General features: G+C 35.8%; 2 protein-coding genes across 6 annotated transcripts in view; one reads left to right on the top strand and one right to left on the bottom strand.

Annotated features, from left to right (window-relative positions):
- Positions 1-3,858, bottom strand: part of Hem (Nck associated protein 1 Hem) — a 244,909-nt gene extending 241,051 nt beyond the window's left edge. For all 5 annotated transcript variants that reach the window (XM_090373716.1, XM_090373719.1, XM_090373718.1 and 2 more), the window contains exon 1: positions 3,702-3,858. In XM_090373716.1, the coding sequence (XP_090229842.1) occupies positions 3,702-3,806 (105 nt within the window). In that variant the 5' untranslated portion in view covers positions 3,807-3,858. The remainder of the gene's footprint in view (positions 1-3,701) is intronic.
- Positions 3,859-7,020: 3,162 nt separating this feature from the next.
- LOC150086108 (uncharacterized) overlaps positions 7,021-26,162 on the top strand; it is an 84,293-nt gene continuing 65,151 nt past the window's right edge. Inside the window, exons 1-3 of the mRNA XM_090374798.1 lie at positions 7,021-7,062; positions 11,717-11,790; positions 25,864-26,131. Of these exons, the coding sequence (XP_090230924.1) occupies positions 11,767-11,790; positions 25,864-26,131 (292 nt within the window). The 5' untranslated portion in view covers positions 7,021-7,062; positions 11,717-11,766. The remainder of the gene's footprint in view (positions 7,063-11,716; positions 11,791-25,863; positions 26,132-26,162) is intronic.

Here is a 26,162-nt window from a genome sequence, read left to right as displayed (position 1 = left end):
TATGTCACTGAGACTTCATTTTTTCATTTACATTTAAACTTCTTTCCTGAAAACCTTGACACAGTGAGTGAATTTATTACCTTGACTTTGTTACACTGTCTGGAATGTTGTACACGGCATTCCAGACATAGTGTAAAAAAAGGAAGTCATCCCTTTGGCACACTTTAGTACACCGTACCACATTTTGAATTTTTTTTTTTCTTAATTTGTAAATTTGATCATATCCTCCTTTGCCCACCAATATTCTCTAACTGGTTATACAGTATTTTTTTCTTTAATTTCAATATACAGTACTATGAATTATGAGACATTAAATGTTTGTTTGGCATTTAACACACCAGGTGAAGAAGCATCTGTCTTTCTTCAAGACAATTCCTATTCCCATGTGATGTCTGTAAGATGCCAGCAACGTGTCTAATCTTTTTGTAGAGCTTTTCACTGGCTAAACATGAAAAGCTAATAAAAATCAATGTCTGCCAGATATATATTGATACAGTGAGTGACTGACCTTGAAAATTTTAATAAATACAAAAACTTTATTATTATTGGTTTCTCTCATTTATTTTTGGTAAATATTTTTAATTGGGTTTAACAGATCATAATTAATAGATCAGCATTTTCAGTTCAGTCAAAAAAAACTAAAAATTTATATTTTATAGTTAAAGAAGAATGGCTGTTACAGACTCCATTTAGCATCTTTATTATTTGAGGGCACAAGTGACAGAAGGTTAAAGAACTATATTTTATTATTGTTTATTTTTTTTAACAAAAAAAATCTGCTGCAGTTGTCAAAGAATGGAAGTAGTGGTAGTAGTAGTAGTGGCATGTGATGCAAGAAAGCAAATGTATGAGCTTATGCAGCATCAGCCAACAAAAAAAAAAAAAAAAAATCACACCATTCTCTCCAAATGCCTGTCCAGTTCCTCCTTAAATTTATTCAACCTATCAATTTCCACAACGACAGATGGAAGTTTGTTCCAGCAATTAACCACCCGCTGGCTAAAGGCAAATTTCCACACATCTATTCTACATCTAACAGTTTCCTCTTTACTTTCTTTAACTGGCAGTAGTATCATATCCTCTGACAGGGCCAGCAGGAAATTAATCCTGGTGACTCACTGATTGGGGATTAGTAATTGATTCTTTTTGTATCTTTCTAATAGTGTCTTTAATCTTGTATGAGCTGCTTCTTTTTCCTTTATTTTGTTTTTGTTTTGTAAAAGCTGATTGGCACTGAAAGAGTAGGCGATATTGTTTACATTACTCCATTGTGTCTGGCCAAGTACAGTTCATCGTATTTCCCATACTGGGGTCTGCACAGCATTTCCCAAACTGGGGTCTGCAAAACGGACCCTCAGGAACTGATCAAATTATTCGTTCTATGTATAGCAAATTGATGATAAATAAAGTTATTATTATATATTTATGTAAAAGTAAGAGTAAAGTTGAGTTGTTTTATACAAAACTTTTGATTCTTGAAGGGGCCTGTAAACTTTTTGATTTTTGAAAGGGTCCATAGATCTCAGTAGCTTGGGAACCGCTGATTTAGCAGAACACTAATATTCATCACAATAGCATGCTTTTCACTATTCAAAATCATCTCAAACCTCACCACTTGCCTTTGGGAGAATTATCATGGAAAATAAGAGAAATTCTGGTAGAGTTTGTGGCCACAAACAGTAAATCAGCTAACCGCAGTACATTATTATATACGATAGAATAACATAGATAGTATGAATCAGAGCTGTAATGCTCAATACGTTCTACGTTGATATTAATATTTGTAAAATAATAAAAGGAGTTTACCTCAATATAGTACGTAGAACACTTACGTATGATACTCTCCAGAAATTAAAACGAAAAAATTGAAAAACTTGCATTAGAGTAAAAAATAATTAAAAATCAATTTAACACAATTAAAAATATTAAAAAGAATCTAACAAAAATATTTAAAGCGATTTTCCTTCCTCTTGCAAGAGGAAGGAAAATCTTCATTCTTTTTAATATTTTAATTGTGTTAAATTGGTTTTTTAATTATTTTTTACTCTAATGTAAGTTTTTCGATTTTTTCGAAAAACTTACATTAGAGTAAAAAATAATTTCTGGAGAGTATCATATGGAAGTGTTCTACGTACTATATTGAGGTAAACTCCTCTTATTATTTTACAAACATGATGGAATAACAAAGGAACTGGCTGCAAAAAATAATTTTGATGTCATATACTTAGATTTCAGAAAAGTTTTTGATGCTGTTGCACATGTAAGACTGCTATATACAAATTTGATCAGCATGGAATTAAGGGCAAGTTACTGCTATGGATAAGGGGATGGTTGAGTGGGAGAAGACAGAGTGGTTATTAATGGACAATGCTCCTTGTGGACTAATGTTATTAGTGGTGTCTCCCAGAGTTCAATGTTGGGCCCATTGTTGTTTTCAATATTTATCAATGATACTGATGAAGGCATATCAGTTTTACTGTCTAAGTTTGCAGATGACACAGAGGTTGGCAGGGTTGTTGATCAAAGTAATCAAGGTATGCTATGCAATGAGATGTAGACAAATTAGATAGATGGGCGGAGAAGTGGCAACTGAAGTTTAATAACAACAGATACAAAGTACTTCATACGAGGACCAATAATCCCAGATTAATGCACCATGTGGTACCATACTCATGGAAATGGAGAATAAAAATGACGGGGGGTAATTGTGCATTCAGATATGAAGTTCTCTGAGCAGTGCAGATAGTCTGTCAGGACAGCTCATGGGGTTTTGTCAACAGGAATTTTGATAGCAATTGCCAAGTTGCCAGCAGTTTTGCCATGTTGGATGTGCACAAATCTGCGTTCAACCAGAGGGTGGTTGATTGTTGAAACAAACTTGCATTTGGTGTTGTAGAAGAGGATAGTTTGAATAAATTCAAGGAAGAACTAGATATACCACTGGAAGGGAGTGGACAGGTGAAATGTTGGGGTTTGCGGGGGTAATTCTGTATCAGCTTGCTTCATTTGCCACTAATACTATACTACTACTAGTAAAAATTAAATCTTTGTCACTTCTATATATCGGCTATATCTTTTGCTTCTATATATTTTCACTTCTTTCATTCTTAGACAAAATATCAGAAATCTTCACACAAGATACAACTCACCATCAAATCATAACAACCAGTCAACTCCTCCATCTACCTGCCAAGGATATCGGTGGTTTCAGTATAAATGACAGACATGTTTTCATCTTTCAGAGTTCCTAACCAGTTTATGACATCTTTCTCTTTTGAACCAGGCAAAAGTAAAAATGTTATCTGTAAATGCATCTTTCACAAGTAAAACATGAATAAGAAACACAGAAACTGCAGGCATACCGAGTGCTCATGTCCCATCCCAGCAGAGTAGGCCCTTATCAGATTACTAAGAAATTCAAGAAGCTAGTGTTCTTAGTAAGTGAATGAACTTAGACAGTTGTATACACTGTCTATGAGGTAAGGCTGCTTCAAAACATAACTAAAACACTGGTCAAATAATAATCTAGCAAGCGTTTATTGTAAATAAATAAAATAAATGTTTAGTTTATCCAAAATATTCGCGTCAAACGGCACATATTAAATTGTGAGCTTATACAGAGCAGTATCTTTATTTCAGCAAACGTATAACAGTGACCTTATTTGTCATGTATATAAAAAGACAAACTAAGGAAGTCATACCTTTTTGATATTGTATATACGAGTTAGCATGCCACCACCCCTGTCATTTAGAATCGTCAGTTTTTCTGCTAATTTCTGATGACTCGGAATAAGCGGTCGAGCCATAGCTTTCGTCACAGATAACTACACTTTCAAATAATAATCAAACTTAAAATGTAAAATCACATTAATTAAAATTTTCTGTTTGTACTTAAACTCAGCCAGATAAATAAAATCAACCCATCTCAATGATTCATTTTCGATTGCGGCGCCACCTACCGTTGATCTATATATCTTCATTTAGCATCCCGTGTTAAAAGATACGGTTTTGCATCATCACCATTAAGCAAGTACTGTATACATTCCCCTCAGAGAAGTTAAAATTAAATAAAAAATAAATAAATACATCAAAATGCAACTTAAGAAATAAATCTATTACAGTACCCCGAATCGCAAGCGTGTGAATCAAGCACCATCGTATTTTAATGCTTGATTTTTATTTCTAAAAATTATTGTCGATATAAAAAAGTAAAAGTAAAGTGCAGCCATTATCAACCCACTGCAGGATGGAAGCCTCCTCAACAATTCATGTTGAGGGAAATGGACCATAATCTACCACGCTGGTCCAGTGCGGGTTGGCAGTTCGACCGTATTCAGCAGTCAGGGGCTTGAACCCCGGTCTACTCAAAGAGCGTGTGCTACTGCACTCCCGCTCCTGCCCACTCGGCTACGGAGGCCGTTTTTTTCGATTATACAGTACATAAATACACTGTGCTGCCGCTTTATTAGGTATATCCCTGCTGGGCACACAAATTGTTTGTCCCACAACGTTGCAAGTGACATGACCACAGTTGTGGATATAACTGTAGCAGAACACCCTTTCTTGTATCAGTTAAGCGTGCAAACTGTAGCAAGAATGGGGAAAAGGAGTGATCTAACAGACTTCGAATGTGGCATGGTAGTAGGTGCAAGACGTGCTGGACAAAGCATCTCTGAAACGGCAGTTCTCCTGAACTTTTCAAGCACCACAGTTTCAAATGTGTATCGAGAATGGTGCAACGAACAGAAAACATCCTCTCAACAGCACTCCTGTGGAAGAAAATCGCTTGTTGATGAGAGAGGTCAGAGGAGGATGGCTAGAATTGTGCAAGCAAACAGACGGGCCACAACGTCGTACATCACGTTCGAGTACAACCTTGGTGCGCAGAACAAAATATCGCAACGGACAATTAGTCGCACTTTGTCGCGAATGGGCTACAACAGCTGACGGCCACATCGCGTACCTTTGTTATCAATGAAGAACAAGAGAGCACAGCAACATCAGCACTGCTACACTATTGCTACGGTTCTGTACACAGTCGTGGGTTGCCATATCATCAGTTTGTCATTTGTATAAAATGGCAAACTGATGATATGGCATCCGGCGATTAGCGTTTTTCAACCGCAGAAACTCAGTAACAGTCACTTAATGAGAAGAGAGAAGAACGACGATGTAGGCAGTGGCGCATCCAGAAATTTTCCTTTTTTTAGGTGGAGAGGAGGATACAACACAATTAAACTTCATCCCCTGTGTTAGTCTGCGCGATATCACATAAGTTATAATCACTGTCCTCCTCACACCAGGTGGAATAGGCTCTGATTCGATTCCCATCATTGACGCGAGGAAGTTTTATGGGTTTTTTTTCGCAACGTGGCTGAGTTAATCGATCTCAGGGTAGCATGATTTTTATAAAACCCAGAAACTTGAGTTTTTGTCCAGCAAAAATCGACCACAGAACACATGTAATTTATAGACATTAGATATGGCCTAAGTTGCTGATACGCCTAAACACTACAACGGCAACAGCTGTTTTCACTCGGTGGCTGAGTTAGTCAGTCTCAGGCATGGATTACAAAATTTTTATCCCCAGAAAATCAGGTTTTTCGTCCAGAAAAATAAGCAAACAAACCAGAGAACACACGCAACTTATATTACGCATCGGCATATGAGTTCATTCTCGAGTGGCCCTAATATCTTGAAAAAAAAAAAAAAAAAAAAACAGTAGCGAAAGCGAACCAACAGACGTGTTTGAAAACCGTTATGTTGCAACTGCAGGTGTCTACAGAAACTCCGGCAATGAGCGCACATTCCATAGGAAACTATTGGTTTTCGTGGCAGAACTGCTGCTCACCAGTCCACTAGCGAAAGCCAGACATCCTGTCCAGTTGGGGCGGATCCATCATTCTTGGACTATGAACACAGGTCCTATGCAGCGATGAATCGCATTAAATGGTCTTCGGTTTAGTCGGCTGAGACTGCTTTTGGGAAATGCCTGGGGGTATGGTTCTTTGATCCATATAGCAAGGTCATTGTTAGCGCCACAACAACAGCGGGGCCCGACGTCTGGTTTTGTTCGGCGGTCTGCGTGGGTAGCACAGTGGTATCGGCACCGTCCTCCCCACACAGGGTGGAAAGGCTCGGGTTCGAATCCCATCGATGACCTTTAATGGCCTTTTTGCACTCTATGGCTGAGTTAGTCGGTCTCAGGTGTAGATAGCAAGGTCCCCCCCCCAGAATCTGTGGTTTTTCGTAGAGCAAATAGACAAATCGACCATAGAACACACGCAATTAACAGACATAAGACATAGCACAGCAGATGAATTTAATTATTCGGGTGGCCTAAATATAATAGTTTTTTGGTTTTGTTCGGCAATAGGGGAGGGGTGAAATTTATAGTTTTGCGTCTGGAGTGGGGTATACATTGTTAGCTTTTGCAAGCGTCAAATGACAGTAAAATTATATAAAATAAAACGAAATCTTCTTGTGGGGGAATTTTACTCATTCAGTTCTTCCATGGGCACTCCTATTCAAAACTATATTATTAATTCATGCGTACTATACTTCAGGCATGCTATATTAATTCGTGAATCAACATATCCTCTAACTCAGTTGACCGCTAGATGAGTACTTGTATAAAATATGGTAAATATGGGAGCAGTCACGTGTTTGTTTGAAACGTGATAGATGTTGTAACCTTGATATGTTTGCTGTCAAGCGTGGTCGATCTATATATCGAGTGCACTTGATGTGAGGTGAGTGCTGAAAAATGAAGCTAAGTTATATCCATGATCTAGTCATTACATCACAGCACATAAGGACTCCTTAAAATATCATCAGTGCACTTGATATGTAAATGGCGAAAGTTGTAGGTGTTGGTTTTGCGTATGATCGCTAATATTTGCAGTGAAATGAATGTTTTGTTGTGAGTTGTATACCCCTCTTTGGCATTGGGCTGATATGCATTTAATGAAGAATAAGAAGGTATTTCTGTATATTACGGATTTTTTATTTAATTAAGCCACAGAATGATATGTGGTGTATTTAGTGGATTCGTTTTTCAAGGTACGTAATTTTTATTTTTGTCATATTTCACGATTGCTAATTTATTTTGTTGCAAACCATTCAGAATGCCATATGTGATGTGTAGTCTCGTTACAAAAGTTTTTTGATAATTTTTTTATTATTACCATAATTATCTATATCTCACGATTAGTTTTAATATTAGTTTGCATAAAATTGTGTGCGAAGCTCGCCCCAGGGGCTCAAATCTGGTGAGTATGGGCTTGGTACACCCAGGGTCCTGAGCTGGATATCGTCCTTGATGATTCCTTTCTACTTCTGACTTGCTTCTCTCAGGGTAACTTGGGAATTTTTTTTGGCTGGTGCAGCATAAGCCTCAGGCTACCTTGCACCATATGGCTAATAATAATATGAATACTGTATTGCCCTGGATTTGTTATGATCTGTAGAACGTGGCACATTTTTAAAGTACAATCCCCATCTAACATTTGTTAGATGGGATTGTACTTTATAGAAGTCTTTTGGCTTATAGTGGATCACATATAATGTACTTTGATCTATTCATTGGCACTTTTTACTCAAGAAAAACTTAAATTCTTATTTGATGAAAATTTTTACTTTGGCTTTTCTTTGAAGGACTAAAGTATTTCTAGTTACTCTATGTATACATATATAGCGAGAGATGTACCTGTAGCCAGGGGCAAAACAAGAATAGATTGAGAGGACCTTGGGGCAAGAAAAGTGTTAAGTGTAACCTATGGTGGGTTTAATTGTTGTTGGACAAAAAAAAGTATGAAGAGTTGCAGTTTTGGAATTAAAAACCACATCTCTCGCTCATTACCAACTCACTCACCCAAAGGTGTGAAAGAGCCCATAAACAGTTCTGCACAATAAAAATTATAGTGAAATTATTTGTTACTGCTTTATTGCAGCCTCTTATGGTAGGGTCAGTTACACCAATGGAAACCTAAACTTCAGAGGACTTCTGTGTGAGAATTGATGCTGATACAAAATCCATACCTACACAGAGACTGCAAATCCCCAGCTACAGTAACTGTACAGAATATAAGTGGAAATTTATATTTCCACTTAGCATGACAATGTAGTGATTATTAGTAAAGGAATGAGAAAAAAACTGGTAGTACATAGGCTCTTTCTGTTCCTCCTCCCATACTTTTAATCTGAAGTTTATACTTCACAGGGGTGGGGCTTCATAAAGGAGTAGTTCATAGATTAGGTGCAGCAGTGGAATTACATAATGTTGAGGCAGATGAGAAAGATTGGAACTGGACAATATAATATAATAAACTGGAAGAAAGGAACTGGACAAATGTTTAGAGGGAATGGATGTGTTAAATGTTTTTTTTTTTGTTTTGGCTGATGCTACATAAGCTTGCTTCCTTACATCACATGCCTTTATTATTACTACTTGGGGATTATGGTACTGAAAGATAAATCGTAGGGGGCTTGGCTACTATCATAGTCCTGTACATTGAGTAGAGGCCCTGATCACTGTCCATAAGTTAGAGAAATCGGAGGGAAAGATGGGCTTAGTAAATAATTCTGAAGAGGGAAACAATGATATTTGAAGCTGATAATATTGTTTGGTTTGGATTTTATTGGCGCATTAGCAACTAAGGCTATAATGCGCCTGATAATATTGGATGTAGTAACTGTGGTTCTGCCACAATCAATGACACATACTCTTGTCTGTGGAAACCAATATGCGTATTCTTTGTGCTAACAGTAGGACTACATTCTACTTACTGAAGAATGTGTTCTATTTCATCCACATTTTGTTCATTTGCATGTTCAGAAGAAATATGAGCGCTAGGAACTGTACCAGTCGCATGCAGTTTGGTGTAAACACTAGTAAATGCTCTTGAATCCTGTATTCTATGGTTAGGAAACTGTTGACGGTATTCTCTGCAAGCAGCAGTAGCACTTCCACCGACAAACACCATATCGGCATATTCAGCATGTGTGTGGCATTCTTAACAACACTTCTAACACCAAACAGTGTCAGGTTATAACTGCTTCTTGGTCACATCTGATTCAGGGAGCTGTGCATGCCAGTTTCAAATGGCTGTATCTCTGTATCCATTGAGAATTGGACACATGTTTATATGAATTTTTTTACTCAGAATAATCAATACTATAATCTCCCAAATTTGTTATTCCTCCTGAATCACCCAGTATATACATGATCTATAAAATACTAATCCCAGGCCAGATTTGTCCTATATTAGACTATTTAACTGAAATTAGTACTGATGTAAATTTGTTAATTTTAAATCCCTTTGAGGCTGATTTCAAAATGTCATTAGAATATGTTGCCTGAAATTATAGCACCTAGAATAGAATTAGTGTAGATATAGGTATAGATAGATATAGCTATATTATTATAATAATAATTTTAAAGTTGCTCTCAAAACTGTGACATAAGTTCTATCTTGGAATTGGTGATAGATAGGTAGAATCCAGTAATTTTCATAATCAATTATTAATAATCAGTTATTTTGATAATTGAGATATTTGATTATATGCGTATTAGCAGAGTACAAAATGTACAATCATTGAGAGTTAATTGATTGACATTTTCATAATCAATTGTATGCAGATTAGTCGATTATGAAAGCAGCAGCAATGGCTCAGGACAATTTATATATATAATTAAATAAATACTACTCAGGCAATGAAACTATTGCCCAAGTAGTATCAGCTTTTTTATCTTTAGTTTTGATAACATTGGATTGAATCCCTCTATTGTCTTTTTTTTTTTTTTTACCTTTTTTTTTCTGCTTCAGTTTTTTCCTTATCTTTCATAATCACCCAATTTCCATGTTATAAAAATGCTATAATTTGTCAATCGTGAAAATGCTATAATTATTTCGATTATGATTCTTGATTATGGTGATCACTACTTGAAATGGCGCCTCCATAGCCAGGTGGGAAGGAGCAGCAGTGTTTAGCACACGCTTCTTGATTAGACCGGGGTTCAAGGCTGTCACCACCAAATACGGAGGATGCGGAAAGGTCAGGGAATGACCGGAGCAATATGGCCTTAGTTGCTAATGCTCCTAAAAAAAAAAAAAAAACCAAACCAACCAAACTACTTGAAATGGCCTTGAATGGTGATCACTACGAAAGGCCTCCATAGCTCAGTGGTCAAGTGTGGGAGTGCAGTAGCACACGCTCTGAGTAGACTTGAGTTCAAGTCCCTAACTGCTAAATATGGTTGATCTGCCAACCCGCACTGGACCAGTGTGGCAGATTATGGTCCATTTCTTTCAGTATAAATTGCTGAAGAGGCTTCCATCCTGTGGTGCCTCCGTAGCCAGGTGGGCAGGAGCAGCAGTGCGTAGCACATGCTTCTTGATTAGACCAGGGTTTGAGCCCATGACCACCAAATACGGAGGATGCAGAAAGGTCAGGGAATGACCATCGCATATCCCTGAAGCAATATGGCCTTAGTTGCTAATGTTCCTAAAAACCAAATAACAACAACAACAGCTTCCATCCTGCAGTGGATTGGTGATTGCTGCAGCTTACCTTACTTGGAATATAATGTAATTTTTTCATGTTACATATATTATAATTGACAATGGCATAATATGGCCTACATAACTAATGCACCAATAAATTTAGAGTGGTGTTTAAAGAATAAGTAGACTGAAATACTATAATAAATGACATTTTTGTTTTACAAAATAACTAAAGTAAAATATGATGCAGTTAAATCAAAGCATTTTCCACCACTGTTAGATGTGTATTCTCACATGTTTAGTCTTCACAGTTTTCAGTGAATTTTAATAAGAATTTGATTCTTGTTCTTTTTTTTTATTATTATTAGCCATATGGTGCAAGGAAGCCTGAGGCTTATGCTGCACCAGCCAAAAAAAATTTGAGAGAGAGAGGGGGGGGAAGGATGATATCCAGCTCAGGACCCTGGGTGTGCCCAGCCCATACTCACCAGATGTGAGCCCCTGGGGTTCAAACTAGATATAGGCCTGCAACTTTGTAAATTAATATAATAATTTATATGGGTTAAACCCAGGAGTCCTAACTTTCACCTTGTGTGAATTATGCCCTTTGGAGTACCATGTCTTAGGTGCTGTTCTTGTTGTTGAGCCTGGGTAGCTGTAGCTGGGACCTGCTGTGCATATATTTGTTAAACAATTCTTGTAGAGGAGTGAATTCATTGAGAGGTGGGGGCCACATGAGATAAGAATCTCTCAGCCTGTATCCTCTCCTCCCCATTGCTTGATTTCTTGTTAATTCTTACATCCCTAATGTTTTACTTGAAGATACATATGATTAAGTTTGAGGATGACTGCAGTTATAAAATTCAGTGTGCCCATCCCAGTCTCATCATTAGGCTTCTTGTAATCTCTGCATTTTTAATATTTTGCCAGCTTTGTAATTTGGTTTTATTTATATTTCTATACTTGGCATGATGACAGAATTCGGTCCAAAATCATTCACTGTATGAATGTTTTAGGTTACTAATAACCTTTTCTTCCCCCCACCCAAGTAAAATTCACTTTATAAAAATCACATGATTCAGTTAGTCAGTGCTACTTTATGTTAATTCTTTATGAACAATCATATAATGTTCTCTCAACACAAATTGCATATGTATATTTTTTTTTATTTCAGCAGTTATATTAAAATTTATTTTTTATTAAACTTGTAGGTAAACAGAAGGACTGAAACCTTATGTTCTTCATTTAGCTCTGTAACATAATGGAGTCAGATCCAGAGTTAGAGGTAAGAATATCATTAAATGATTTTGCAAATATATTTTTATGTTTAAAAAAAAATTGTACTAATAAAGTATAAGAATTTTCCTAATTATTAAAGAGACATCATAGCTTGATATTTGTCAATCCATTTAAAATGATCATTCTTTCATTATGTGCATAATGCAAATAAATATTCCATGTTACTTTTTGTTACATACTTTAATATAAATAAATTTGGCAATCTCAGCATATAGTTGGGAATGCCACCTTATTTGCTAGTTACAATCTGTGTGTGATGTCATTCAGATCATGTCTCAAATGTAATTTTACTTTTCTCATAGTTATTGAATGCAGTTTTTTAATACGTGTAACTTTTTATTTTTGAAGTGGTGCAAATAATAATAAATAAATAACTAAAAACCAGGAATGTCTAAACCAGATTGGATTTCAATTATCAAAATTAGATGCTGTCAGTATTAGAAATGCAGCTTGTGTGGATGATGCTAAACACATAACTTTCTAAGAAAAATTTTGTAAATACCAACCACTCATCTGACAGATACCAAACCCTTTTATATATAACACTCACTAAGTATTAAATAGCAAATGCTTAATGTACGGTACTCACCTTGAATATAATCTGCAATAGTTTTATGAAGAGACTGATGGCTAAATTTAAGGTGGAATAATTAAATTAATGAATTAAGGCGGAATAAAAAATAAGTTAATTTAACGGAATTTAAGATAAGCGCAAGGAAGCAGAAGTGCACCACTCCGTCCCTGGTTGTCATAAGGTAGAAAATTGATAATGCTAATAGTCATAATGACAGACTTTTGTTAATTTATAACGTCTTCAGTTGTTACGAACTGAAGATATTTGGATATTTTATTTTTATTGCTTCCAAAAAACCTGCAGCAGTTTTTGTACAACAGAATTTTAAGTCTTTATTATGGCTGATTGGTTTACAATTTCATGCAAACATTGAATGGCCTGCTGTTCTTTCCTGCTATCCACTCAGTGAGATTTACATAGTACAATATGTGGCATACATGTGCTCATCTTCTGTCTTCATATTTGATGTGGTATTCAAAGTAAAGATAATAAGGTTATTTAACCACTTTTATTATAGATCGATGTGATTTTGGTATAAACTGTTCCATTACATAGCAAAAAATCGTCCACCGAATTCAACAACAAATTTTATGATGAATTTTTAAAATAAAATACTATATCCCAGATGTTATTGTGGCTATTAGCACCTGTTCTTAGCAGGCAATAAAAGCATCAAGATTTTCTGTTGACATGGAATTGAAGTGTGATGGAGTTGGTCATACTGTTCAGTCACAAGTCACTCACATCAGTTCCAGATGCTGTATAAGCCTTTTAGAATATGTTGCATTATCTATCTAAATGCCACATATTTGCTGATAGCATATTTTAATGATTCGGATATTGGCAGGACCAGATTAACGCACACCATAGGAAGTGGAAAAGTAAATAGGTCAGAAATTAAAAGGCATGTAAAATTGAGTCCAAGAAAAAAATGTGGGAATGAAAAGAGTTTACAGCTCAGCTGGGTTTTACCACCAAGAATTTGACTTGAGGACAAGGCATTAACATAGTTGTGTAGCTAATGTGCAGTGGTGTTGTTGGGGGAGGGGGAGGGAGAGGGAATAATGTCTGTAAAACTAATGCCAAAGTGAATTTTGATCTGTATCATTAATTCTTGTATTATAGAAAAAGTTTTGCCATAAAAAATAAGAAAAGGAAAGTTTTGTTATGTTTTGTGAAGCCAATTCTTGCATATAATTATCAAGTGTTCCGAAGAAAGAATTTAAAATTAGCTGCATCTGTAGGTCCAATAAGTGGGCACTGTCCTAATCTTTGATCTGAAGAAAGCGAACAGAAATGCTCATTAGTGTCAGGTTTTTTATGTCTGCAGTAAGATGCCAATCAATGCAGGGTACAGTTTGTTGATATTTGCTTCTTTCAAGTTTTACTTGTTGACAGTGAAGATAACACCTAAATACAGGTGTTAAAACATGTTATAAAAAAGTGCATGTATGAACTGCATCCGAGGGGGATTTATTTTAAAAATTAAATAAAAATATACATTTCAATGTAAAAATGTTTTTTTATATTTGTGCTCATAAAATATTAAAGTTTAACATGCCATCATCAAAGTGAACAATTTTGAATTATTTCATTCATGCCTTTATTCCAAGTGTAACATTGTTATTCTTGGAAAAAGTCTGCCATGTGCTTGCTAATATTATGATTTTCTTGGGCTAAATTTGTGCTTTCTTATGTATGTTATCTGAGCAAGAGTAAGGATGCCATCAGCATTTAGCTTACTCAGTCCATTCAAAGCCTTAAACACCTCATTCACCTTAAACACCTTTCAGGATTTCAGATGCTGCAATTTTCAAAACTGAATTTTTTTTTTTTTTTTTGTATGAGTGCAGTTTTGTTCCCCCCTCATTAATGTTGTTGTGCTTCTCTGCACCCTTTCCAACAGATTCATGTTCATCCTAAAATGGGGCTTCTGCACTTGTATGTAGTTCTCAAGATGTAACCTTACCTTAACTTTATTTAGTGTAATAATTACCTCCTTATTCCTGCTGGCAAAATTCCTGCATATCACTGAGAAAATCCCAGTGAGCTGCCCTAGAAGCCTGTCTGCACTGCTCACAGAACTTCATATCTGACTGCACAATTACCCCCCCCTCCCCAGATCTCTTTTGGGGTATTCAGTGTGGTCACACAATCTTTTTTTGAGTGTGGTATTACATGATTGATAAGTTATTCAGGGAAATTACTGCTATCCATATGCAAAGTTTTAGAGATCTAAGATTTCTAAGCATTCGCTATCCTTTACTGCTATCCATATGTCATACTTTATGCTTGTCAATGTTAAACTTCAGTTGCTACTTGTCAGCCCATCTGCTTAATTTTTCTAGATCTTATTGCAGTAGCATACCCTGATTATGCTATTGCAATAAGATCTGGATGGGTGGTACTGTCATTAACCACCTTGCCAGCTGTTGTATCATCTGCAAACTTAGACATTAATAAATATTGAAAACAGCAGTGGGACTAGCAATGAACCTTGGGGAACCCACTAATACATTAGTCCAAGAAGAGTAGTGCCCACTGATAACCACTCTGTCCCCCTCCCACACAGCATCCCTTTATTTACAGCAGTAACTTGCTTCAGTGTTACACTGCTCCAATTTGTACAGCACTCCTCCATGTAGAACAGTTTTGAAGGCTTTGCTGAAATCTAAGTATACAATGTCAGAATTATTCTTTGCATCCAGTCCTTTGTTGCTGTGGCATAGTTTCCATTTAGATTCGTCATACAAGCCTAGCCCTTAACAGATGCATGCTATTATTACTGTATGACTGAATTCCTCTCTATATGGTCTTGCATTACCTCTTTTGCATTATTTCATTGGAAAAGAAGTCACACTTACAGGTCTATAATTACTCATTTTTTACCTTTTAATCCTCCTTTGTGAATTGGGGAGATATTTGCACATTTTCGATCCATGGAGATCTCCCCTAAATACAGGGATACTCTCATATCCTCTTTTGCTGCTTCTTTTAATATAATTGGATACATCACATCAGCCCCAGGTGCCCTATTTACTCTTAGTTTTAACAATTTCTCTTCCTCTTTCTTCTCAGTTATCATAAAGGCACTTAGTTCCCAGTTATAACTTGGTGTACTTCTCATATTCCCATCCCTAAAAACTTCTTCATGCGTGAATGTAATGCAAAATATTTATTTAGTTTGACAACAGCCTAAACTGGATCATCAGTCATTATGCTATTCATATCTAATGGGCTGATTTGGTTCATTCCTTTCCTTTTAGCGTTAACATAAGCAAAGAATTCTTTGTATTCTTAACCTGTGACTTCTCATAATCTGCCTTAGTTTGCCTAACCCCCTTAGTTACTTGGTTGCAGACTGGTTTGTACTAACTTTAGGTTTCTATGTCCTCCACTAATTTGTAATCCTTTTTTTTTTTTTTTTTTCTGCTACTAGTCTCATCAGTTCATCTGATATCCATTTAGTTCTAAATGCTGAGAGTGGTGTATCTTATTTGGTATGAAACACCTGGTCATCTTGTTAAAATGAAGGAATCAAGAGATGAAGTGTGTTACAGAAGGAATGTGCTCCTAAAATAATTTTGAAAAAGTACCAATTAATTCAATTTAATGGTGCCAAGCCTCTCTCTCTCGGGGGTAATTTAATTCATAATTTTTTTTTTTTTGGCTGGTGCAGCATAAGCCTCAGACTTCCTTGCATCATATGGCTAATAATAATAATAATCACTATAAACTGAGACAAACAGTGCCCAAACTTATCAGAAGATCACAAGGCATTTTTGTAAATTTATATTATAGGTAACCCTCATATAACACGGTAATTTGGTTCCTACAAATCTCATGTAATGCGAAACTGTGTTATAAGGGACTCAGAACCAGTACAAAAAGAGGGTTACGTTCCAAAAGCTAACAAAAATACACTATTTTTTTTAATATATATATATTGGAAACTTAATTTTTATAGTAGTAATAACTTAATTTTTTGACTTTATTTTTATAATAGTAGTAACTTAAATAGTAATAACTGAACAAACGTTTTACCTTGCAAACTGATACATTATATGTAAGATAATGTACGTTCATTTAATTTTCTTCCTCTTCATTGCTGCTAAGCACAATCTCTTCTGCAGCATCTAGATTTCGTGTAATTCTGCTCTCTTTAAAAGTCATGAACTGCACTCTTTGAAGTCACAGTTATTTTTTATGGTCTCAAACAAGCACAGAAGAACCCAGGGACCTCCCAACAAAATACAGTGGACCCCCACTTTAAATGATACGTGAAAATCGGAAGAATATTTTCCAGTTAGCAAAATAAAAATAAATTTATGCTTACATACATAGTTTAATTAATACATACTGTAATATGTACATACTAATTGATATTTCTGTTCACTGACTTTTTTTTTTGTAAAATTTAAAACAGTAAAAATGATAAGCAGTTAATAACAAAGAACATGGCATGCACAAGTTGCAACAAACACGATACGCACAAGTGAGATACAGAGTAAGGAATTTCTGAAAATTTATTTGTTTTTTTATATGATTGAATATTTCATGGAAGGGGAAACACATTTCACCGTAATAACTTGAAAACCTACAGAATTCCAGCTATCAGTACTATAGTAAATGCAAGAAGGTTGCATTTGCTATCCGTTTATAATTGATTACACCAGTAGTCTCCAAAGTGGGGTGTGTGAAATGATCCATGGGATGCACAGATGATCCCTGGGGGTGATCGGTGGATGATCCATGGGGTGATTTGGTAAGCAGAGTGAGTGATGCAATCCTTCCATCTGGATCAGCTTACCTATGTGAGGTGACTTTTTCTGCAATGACTATTATTAACACCACTTTTAGAAATAAACAACTTGGAACTAGTTCTTCGGGTAGCTGTGTTCGAAAATATAAAACACAGCAATAATGAAAAATATTCATGCATATTGTTCCCACTGAAAAGTGCTGTTGATTTGATTTATACCACTTTGTACTTTAATTTCAATTGTGTTTTGTTTTGTATTTTTGCATTGAATTAGATTGTGATTTTATATATGTGATTCTTGATATGCATACCATGTAAATTATTTATAAATAAAACAAATAGTATTACATTACATCTACCACACTTGTTACCTTAATGATTTTATATCATTTTGTGCTTGAACTTTGATTTAATTTTGTTTTGTATTTTTTATTTGTGATCTTTTAAAATTATATGTGATTTTAGATATGTCTTCCATGTAAATGATTTATAAATATAAAAAAATATATATTAAACTTATATATTTAATTTTTTATTCCGGGGTGCACGCTAGTTATTTTTAAGTAAAATAAGGGTGCACAACCAAAAACGTTTGGAGACCCCTGAATTACACTAACAGAAAAAACCAATAAAGTGGAAATTTGTTTTTATTGTTTTGTGGTAGTGACCTCCAGAAATGTGCTTTAGAAAAATATCACGAAGGCGAGTCCACAGCAGGGATTCTCAAAAAGGAATGGAAATGTTTAAAATTACATCTAATATAATAGCAGGGTTTTTCCAGCACAAAAGCTCAAAAATACCTTGTTATGCGGGATTTCCAGAAATTCTCAAATGTGTTAGAGAAACCTTCTTGTAGAAGTACAGTGTTGTGCGAGGATTGCGCAATTCTCAAACTGTGTTATACGGGGATTGCCTGTGTTTGGTATTTATTAATTGGCATTTTTTCTAATTATTTTAGGAGTGCATTTCTTCCGCAACACTTTTCATCTCAATTTATCCCTTCCTTCTCCTTTACTTACTGGTTTACTTTTTATTTGCCCCTTACTTGGCTTGCCATATAACTGGTGTATTCTATTCAAGTATATACAGTGGAATCTCGTTAATACAAAGTTCAAGGGACCTAAATTTTCATGTTTTGTAATAATGAGGTTTGTAGTAATGAGGTCCCCCAAAAGTGTCAAAATTTTACTGTTATTTATTATTATTATTTTTTTTTGGTACATACTGTATATCTAAGAATAATAATAATAATATCAAAAATAAATCAATAAAATAAAAACAAAAGCCTTGTCTAACAATACAGTAATAGTAATAACATATTTTTAAAGATTTTATTTTATTTGTATCATAAACTAAGAGAAAAGCAATATTAACGGAAATGAAAATATTGTACAGTATATATTTTGATATACACAATATTTTAGTATCGCAGTAAAAATAATTACAATAATTATAAAAGAGACATACAAACCATTAACTTTTTAATAAATTAATCTAATTTAAAAAAAGAATCCAATGTTGTTTGCACAGTTTTTGTCCTATATGCATTTTAAACTACAGCACAGACGTTATCAAATGCAATAGTTGTTTCTTTATCAATGTTACTGCAGGCCAAGACATTCTTTATTATGTTCAATGCATTTTGGGCATCTTTTTTAGATGGCAATGTGCGCGTGGCTTCACTTTCGCTGTTGCTGGTAACAAAAACAGCATTGTTTTATTTGGTACTCAGCAGCTCTTTTGGTGTTGGCCTTGCGGTGGTAGCAACTTCATCATCCACCTTCACAAACTTCAAATTCCTCCATTCCTCACTGTTGCTATCACATTTGTCTGCTGGACCATGTTTTTCAATGATGTTCTCTCCAAAGCCACTCTTTCTGAAGCAGTTGATAACACTTGATGTAATACTCTCTCAAGCAATAACAAGATTATGGATAGCATCCAAGACATTCCAATTTGGCTGCAAATTGTTCTCTCCTATATTATGGATCAAGTACATTATCAGGCGCGCTCTGTGCTCTCTTGAGGTTATAAATAATGCTTTGATCCAGTGGTTGCATTAAACTGGTGGTATTGGTGGTAAAAACAACAGCCGTATAATTGTCAACTTAAGTATCTCGGCAGAATGTGCTACAATGGTCTAGAATCATCAGAATTTTCCTTTTTTCTGAAGCCATTCTTCTGTCCAATTTTGATAATCAAGACTGAAGAATTTTGACCGTAAACTAAACACTTCTATTGGCCTCATAATCACAGGGAAGTTGGTTAACTGCTTTAAAACATCTTGGCTTGGAAAACTTACCAATCACAAGTGGGCGTAGTTTTGTACTGCCATCTGAATTGCAGCATAGCAGAATTGGATCGCTCTGCCAAGATTTGTATTAAACATACAAAATGACAATATTTATTTCTCATGGGGTGAAAAAAGAACTTTGTAATACATATTAACCGAATTTTGTAATAAACGAATATATTTACATAGAAAAGCCTATCCTTTCGCAGGGGAATGGTATGTGCTTCATATAAACAAGTACTCTGTATTAACGAGATTTTACTGTATATAGAAATCATTACATGGATTTGTTAAGGCAAGATCGTGTCTTACTAATCTGATTGAATACTAAGATGCAGTAACAAAGAAACTGGATGCAACAAATAATTTTAACATCATATACTTAGATTTCAGCAAAGCTCTCAACACTGTTTAACATGAAAGACTTCTGTACAAATTCAAGCACTGTGGTATTAAGGGAAAATTATTGTTATGGATAAAGGAATGGTTGAGTGGGAGAAGACAGTGGTTACCAGTGTGCACTAACTGCTGTTTTTGAATTAATGTTATTAGTGGAGTCTTCCAGGGTTCACTGCTGGAACCTATACTGTTTTGAGTATTTATTAACTGTACTGATGAAGGTATGTCAGCTTATTTTCTAAGTTTGCAGATGTGGTGAAGCAGCAATTGCTATGAAATTCTTTATAACAATTGGCAGGGTGTTTAATGACAGGAGGTGTACTACTGCGACAAGTTCTAGAAAAATTAGACAGATGGGCTGAGAAGTATGCAAGATAAATCATATGGGCAGCAGTAATCCCAAAATAGCATTTAAACTTCTCCACCACCTTGAGTGTGGTATTACCAAGGTGGAATCACACTCAAGATGTTGGAGAATGAAAGTGACATAGGGGTAATTATACAGTCAATGTATGAAGACTTCAGAATAGTGCAGATAATCTGCTTAGCATCATATACTTTGATTTCAATAAAACTTTTGACACTGTTCAACAACACAAACTGGAGCAGTGGTATTAGGGGAAAGTTATTGCTATGAATAAAGGGATGGTTGAATGGCAGAAGACTGAGGATGGTTATAAATGGACACTGCTCTCCTTGGGCTAATGTTATTAATGGAGTCAGTTCTGGCCCCCCCCCTTACTGTTTTCAGTAAGGGGAGCCAGCATGAAAGACAAGTCTTACCGAAAACAAGCTTTTTGTCTAAGTTTGTGGATGGCATACAGGTTGGCAGAGTGATTAACGACAGTAATCAGGGTATGCTACTGAAACAAGATCTAGAAGAATTAGGCAGAAGAGCTAAGAAGTGGAATTTGGAGTTTAACATTGATAAATACAAGTCATGGCATATGAGCACCCAGAAATAACAGAATAACATACAATTAAATGATTTCTGCACTCAAGGTGGTGGAGAACAAAAGAGACCTAGGGGTAATTGTACAGTCCAAGAAGTGGCAGTTGAGGTTTGACATTGATAAATGCAAGGGTGTGTGTGTGTGTGTGTGTGTGTGTGTGTGTGTGTGTGTGTGTGTGTGTGTGTGTGTGTGTGTGTGTGTGTGTGTGTGTGTGTGTGTGTGTGTGTGTGGCAGTAATCCCAGAATAATCTTATTCTGGTTAAATCTGATTATCTAATGTTATCAAAATTGTGGTTTTCCAACAAATGTGCTAAATTCCAAGAATTAAAAAGATCAAGAGTAAATTGTACAGTTTGTCATGATGTTCTCTGGGCAGTGCAGACAGGCTTTTAGGGCTTTTCAAAATTCCTCTATGTCAATGACACAGGAATTTTGTCAACAGGAACAAGGAGGCATGAAAACTAGATATCTATAAGGAGACCTGATGGAAGTGTTTAAGAATCGAGTAAACTAAACACTGATGGCATCTTTACTTTTTCTCGAGTAATGTGTATAAGGGAACATAAATTAAATGTAAATTGAAAAAGGATAGTTGCAGAATAGACTTGTGAAAATTTTCAGAGAGTAATTGATTGTAGAAACAAACGTCCACCTGGTATTGTGGAAGTGGGCAGCTTGAATAAATTTAAGGAAGGGTTAGACAAATTTTTTAGATGGGATGGACAAATATATATATTTTTTGGATGATACTATATAAGCTTGCTTCCTTGCATCATTTTCCAATATTAATACTAAACTTTTATCTAAACAATTGTTTTCAAATGTGCTGTCTTTTCAATAAAAGAATAAGCCATATCACAATTGGCATTCATAAAAACTCCAGCTTTGTTTTTCTTTCTGCACTAAGTACAACAGTCGTAAACAAGTTATTAATAACTGGAAACTCTTTTGAATAGTTCAAAAGTATGAAACTTGCATTTTATACAAGTTTTAGTTGAGCTCTATGGTCTCTTGACTAAGCCCCTGGAAAGCTGGTCAATGTGATGGTTTTATTAGCATTGTACATTTCTTCTAACTCATATTAGTAATCCTGGTAAATCTCATCCTATCATACCAAATATACTACTGAAAGTTTCCCTTGTAAGCAAATTCAAATAAATAATGGACTCCATTGCACAAATAAAAGATATGCAAGCATTCTGAAAACAAGGTAAAGGAACTGTATATAAGCTAATGCAGTAAAGTAGTGAAGCAGCAATTGCTATGAAATTCTTTATAACTCTTAAATAAAATGAAAAAGATAATTTGATGTTGAAAAAAATTATGCTACCATTTGACATGATGGAATCTGAAAGATAAAAATAACTGCAAAAACAGATATATAAATTTGTCCTGAACTAACTTAAAATGCTAGACTAGAATGGTGAATAAGGCATTTTGAGTTATGTTTCCACAAAACTCAACTCCATCTTTTCCAGTTGTTTTCTGCCAGCTCAGGTGCTTCCACTTATTCAGGGGCTGTATACTAGCTTTAATATGTTTGTGAAGAACAGAATGTTTGAAAAATGTATCACAAAACGCCTTCACAATCAAGTCTTTCTTCAGCATTCTTCTGAATCACTAACTGCCACCAGTTGTTCCAGTGTCATCTTGGATCCATGTCAGTTCAGTCTAGAGCTGCATTTTAGAAAGAATGGGGATCAGTTGAAATGGGTGCAGAGAAGAGCAATGAGATTAGTGAGAGGAACAAAAGGGTACCCTTACCAGGAAAGGCTTCACTTCTACAAACTGCAGTGCTTGGAGACAATGCACCTGCAAGCAGATCTGATTGAGGTGCTTAAGGCTTTGAATGGTTTGAGTAAGCTCAATGCTGATGGAATCCTTTCCCTTGCTCAGGCTATGCTTATGAGGGGGGGGGTATAAATTCCAACTGAGGATGGTTGCAGGGTAATGTGCAGAAATTTGCCTTCAGTCAGTGTTGAAAGTTTCCAGTCAGAAAGTTGCCTTCAGTTAGCTACCTGAGCAGGATCATCAACAGTTGAACCATCGATATCAAGTGAACCAATCTGATTCATTCCCTTCCTACTAGAGTTCACATAAGTAAAGAACTCTTTGCTGTTTTTCTTTGCATCCTTTGCCAAAGATTTCTCGTAATCTGCCTTCGCCTGCCTAACCTCCTTTGTGACTTGGTTACAGACCAGCTTATATGTATCATAGTCTTCTGTGTCACCTGTTATTTTATATGTATCCCATGCATTTTTCTTCTCTGTTACATGTCTAATTAGTTTATCTGACATCCATTTAGGCCTAAATCTTGAACAATATTTCTTAGTTGGTATGAAAAGACTAGTAGCTTCCAAGATTAATTCTTTGAATGCTTCCCATTTTGAATTTGCTGTTGGTAACATCATCAGTTGGTCCCACCGTATAGAATTTAAATACTGTCTCAGACTACCGTAATCACCTTTACGAAAGCAAAAACCCTTCCCTTCACCTTTGATGGTAGTTACCTCTTTGAGTAAATCCCACTTCAGCACACTGTGATCACTGCCACCTAGTGTTTCCTTTATCTGCAGATTCTTAATGCATGAAGAATCACTACTGATAATAAGATCAAGGGTATTACTCCCTCTAGTTGCCTCCCGAACATGCTGCTGTAGAAAACAATCATCCAGTAAATCCACAAAAGCCTTGCATATGTGTGAGTGACCAACCCACAAATTCCAGTCAATCTCTGGGAAATTAAAATCCCGCATTATAAGACACTGATTTACTGGCCCACTCTATATTTCTCTGCACAATTGCTCATTATACTCATCAGATTCATTAGGCCTATAACACACACCTACTCTCATTTTTCCTTTCCCAGTGCCTATGTCACACCAAACAGACTCAGCATTGCATTGTCCACCAACATCTTTTGGATGTACTTCCTTAGATTTTATGTGTTTCTTAACTAACAGCATAACCCCTCCTCCCTTGCTGTCCTGTCTATCCTTTCTGTACACATTGTACTCCCCAAATTCCAATTCTGTACTGCTTATGTCTGTGTGACACCATGTCTCTGATATCCCAACAATATCTGCCTTTGATGTCTTGACTAGCACTTCAAGCTGATCGAATTTATTAACTATACTCCTAGAATTGGTGTACATGCAAGTATACATGTACCTGTTTCTACTCTTAGTTACCCTAACATAGCCCATGTATTTACTTGTTCCACTATGACTTCCAGCAGTCCTGGAAATCCCCATTGCCTTGCTTTTCAGGCTGCTGCTCAATTGCATTTCAATAGAAGCAATGCAAGAATCACTTTCACCTCTGCTAGTGGCTACTGTTAATCTATTAGTCCGTGTATTCCCCCCAAGCTAGCAGTTTTCTTACCCACCTAACTCTCCCTCGATTGCATCAGCAAATATTCTTGCACCCTTTCTGTTTAAGTGTATCCCATCCCTGTAGAAGCAGTCTCTCCTGTTAACAAGCACAGACCAGGCTGAGAAAATTCTAGCCCTTGAACCTTGCACAATTTCTCCAGGGCCGAATTGATTGACAAGGCTCTCATCATATAATCCTTCCTATCGTGTCTGGGCAGAATTGCAGACACTTTCAAATTCAACCCTAACTCACGGCTTTTTTTCAGCATCGACTCGAACTTGTTAAGTAATTCTGCTGATCTCCTACTCTTAATATCATTAGTGCCAACATGTACAACATCACCCTTTGTGCCCTTAAAAGATGATATCTGCTCTACAACATCATCAACCTTTGCCCCTGGCAGACATACCCTGGTCCCATTCCATCTATCCTTTTTGCACAATATGTTCCCTGTTTTTCCCTGACAGTACAGTCACCTACAACAACTAGTTCCTTTGGGACCAGTGCATTCTGCCTTGGGGGTTGCGGCTGTGTTGCGTGATCAAGTGCAAGCTCTGGCATTGATGTGGGCAGCTGAGAGCTTGATGGGCCCCTCAATTTAAATCCTTCGAGGGCATCCACCCTGTCCTTCAAGCTCTCGTATAAGCCCATAACAATACTGAGTTGGTGCCTGATTTCCTCACACTCCTTACATTGCGCACACACAAAGACATTCCCCTTGGCAATATCATGTCCTGTTCCTGATTGCTCCACAAACATCAAACAAGCAGTGCATTTCAATAGACTGTGATTCAGAGGACAACCGCCTCCTTCAGTTCTTCCCTGAGCCACAGCACTTCCATTAGTCGAGCCTTTTGCTTTGCTGCTCTGGTCTGAGTCATGATTTCTATTCAAGTTCAATAAAATTCCAGTACAAAATATAACCCTAAACTTATATCCCAATGCAGTTATAACACTACATATATGTATTTCGGTATCGAATATTATCTCCGAGTTACATTATGACTTCCTTATCCCCTGTCAACTTATACGTATTAATTTATGATGTAACATTTGTAAAAACTAGGTCGCTATATTTATTTAGCTTAAAAAAGTACAATTCAATTGACAATGAAATTTAATAAGATTAATAAATTTTACTGATTAATTGATACTACTATACTCGCTATCTAGTGATACTTAGGCTAAAGGTCTGCTTAACTGCATTGCTGTTTCTTTTAATATAATTGGATATTATTATTATTAGTAGTATCATATAAATATAGATCCCATTAGCTCCAGGTGCCTTATTTTCTTTTAGATACAGCAATTTTTCTTTCACTTTCTTCCCAGCGTCACGAAATCATTTTTCTCCCCATTATAACTTGGTGTACTTCTTGTGTTTCCACCCCTAAAATATTTTTTCTGGGTGAGTGCAGATGAAAAATATTTATTTAGTTATTTAGTTTGTCAACAGCCTGAACAGGATCACCAGTAGTTATGCCATTCATATCTAGTGGGCCAATGTGGTTGAATAGGAAGCTATGATTTTTGATTAGCTATATATTCTGTACATGTCTGCAATATGAGTTTGGAGATTATTTGAATCTCATTTACTTACAATAAGCATTGAAAGCTCAATAAAGAAATCTTATACTTATTAAAACTTGTAATTCTTAAGTTTTATTATTTGTTTCTAACTTTCTTTAAATTCTTCTTTAAAGGAATATCTGAGTCACCTGAATAAGAAGTTGAATCTTTTGGACAGTGCCAGCCATGTCAAACAAGATGCAGCCAGTATTTCTAGCAGCAATAGCAACAGCAAGACCTTATCATTTAATTATAACATTACCAAAGACAAATTTGCTAAGCCTTCCATAGCACCCTTGTATTCTAATAAAGGATCACAGAAAATTAAGAAACAGCCAAATAATTCAAAAACATTTGCAGTGCTTCAAAAAGCTGATGCACTCATGGCTAAATATTCTTCAGGTAAATCTACTACTGATGGTAAACAGAATAA

Source organism: Mastigoproctus giganteus, chromosome 5 (assembly GCF_048544385.1).
Source record: "Mastigoproctus giganteus isolate SK-2022 chromosome 5, ASM4854438v1, whole genome shotgun sequence".
Taxonomy (NCBI): domain Eukaryota; kingdom Metazoa; phylum Arthropoda; class Arachnida; order Uropygi; family Thelyphonidae; genus Mastigoproctus; species Mastigoproctus giganteus.
The sequence above is the reverse complement of the archived record's forward strand: the minus strand, read 5'-3'. Positions and strand labels throughout refer to the sequence as shown.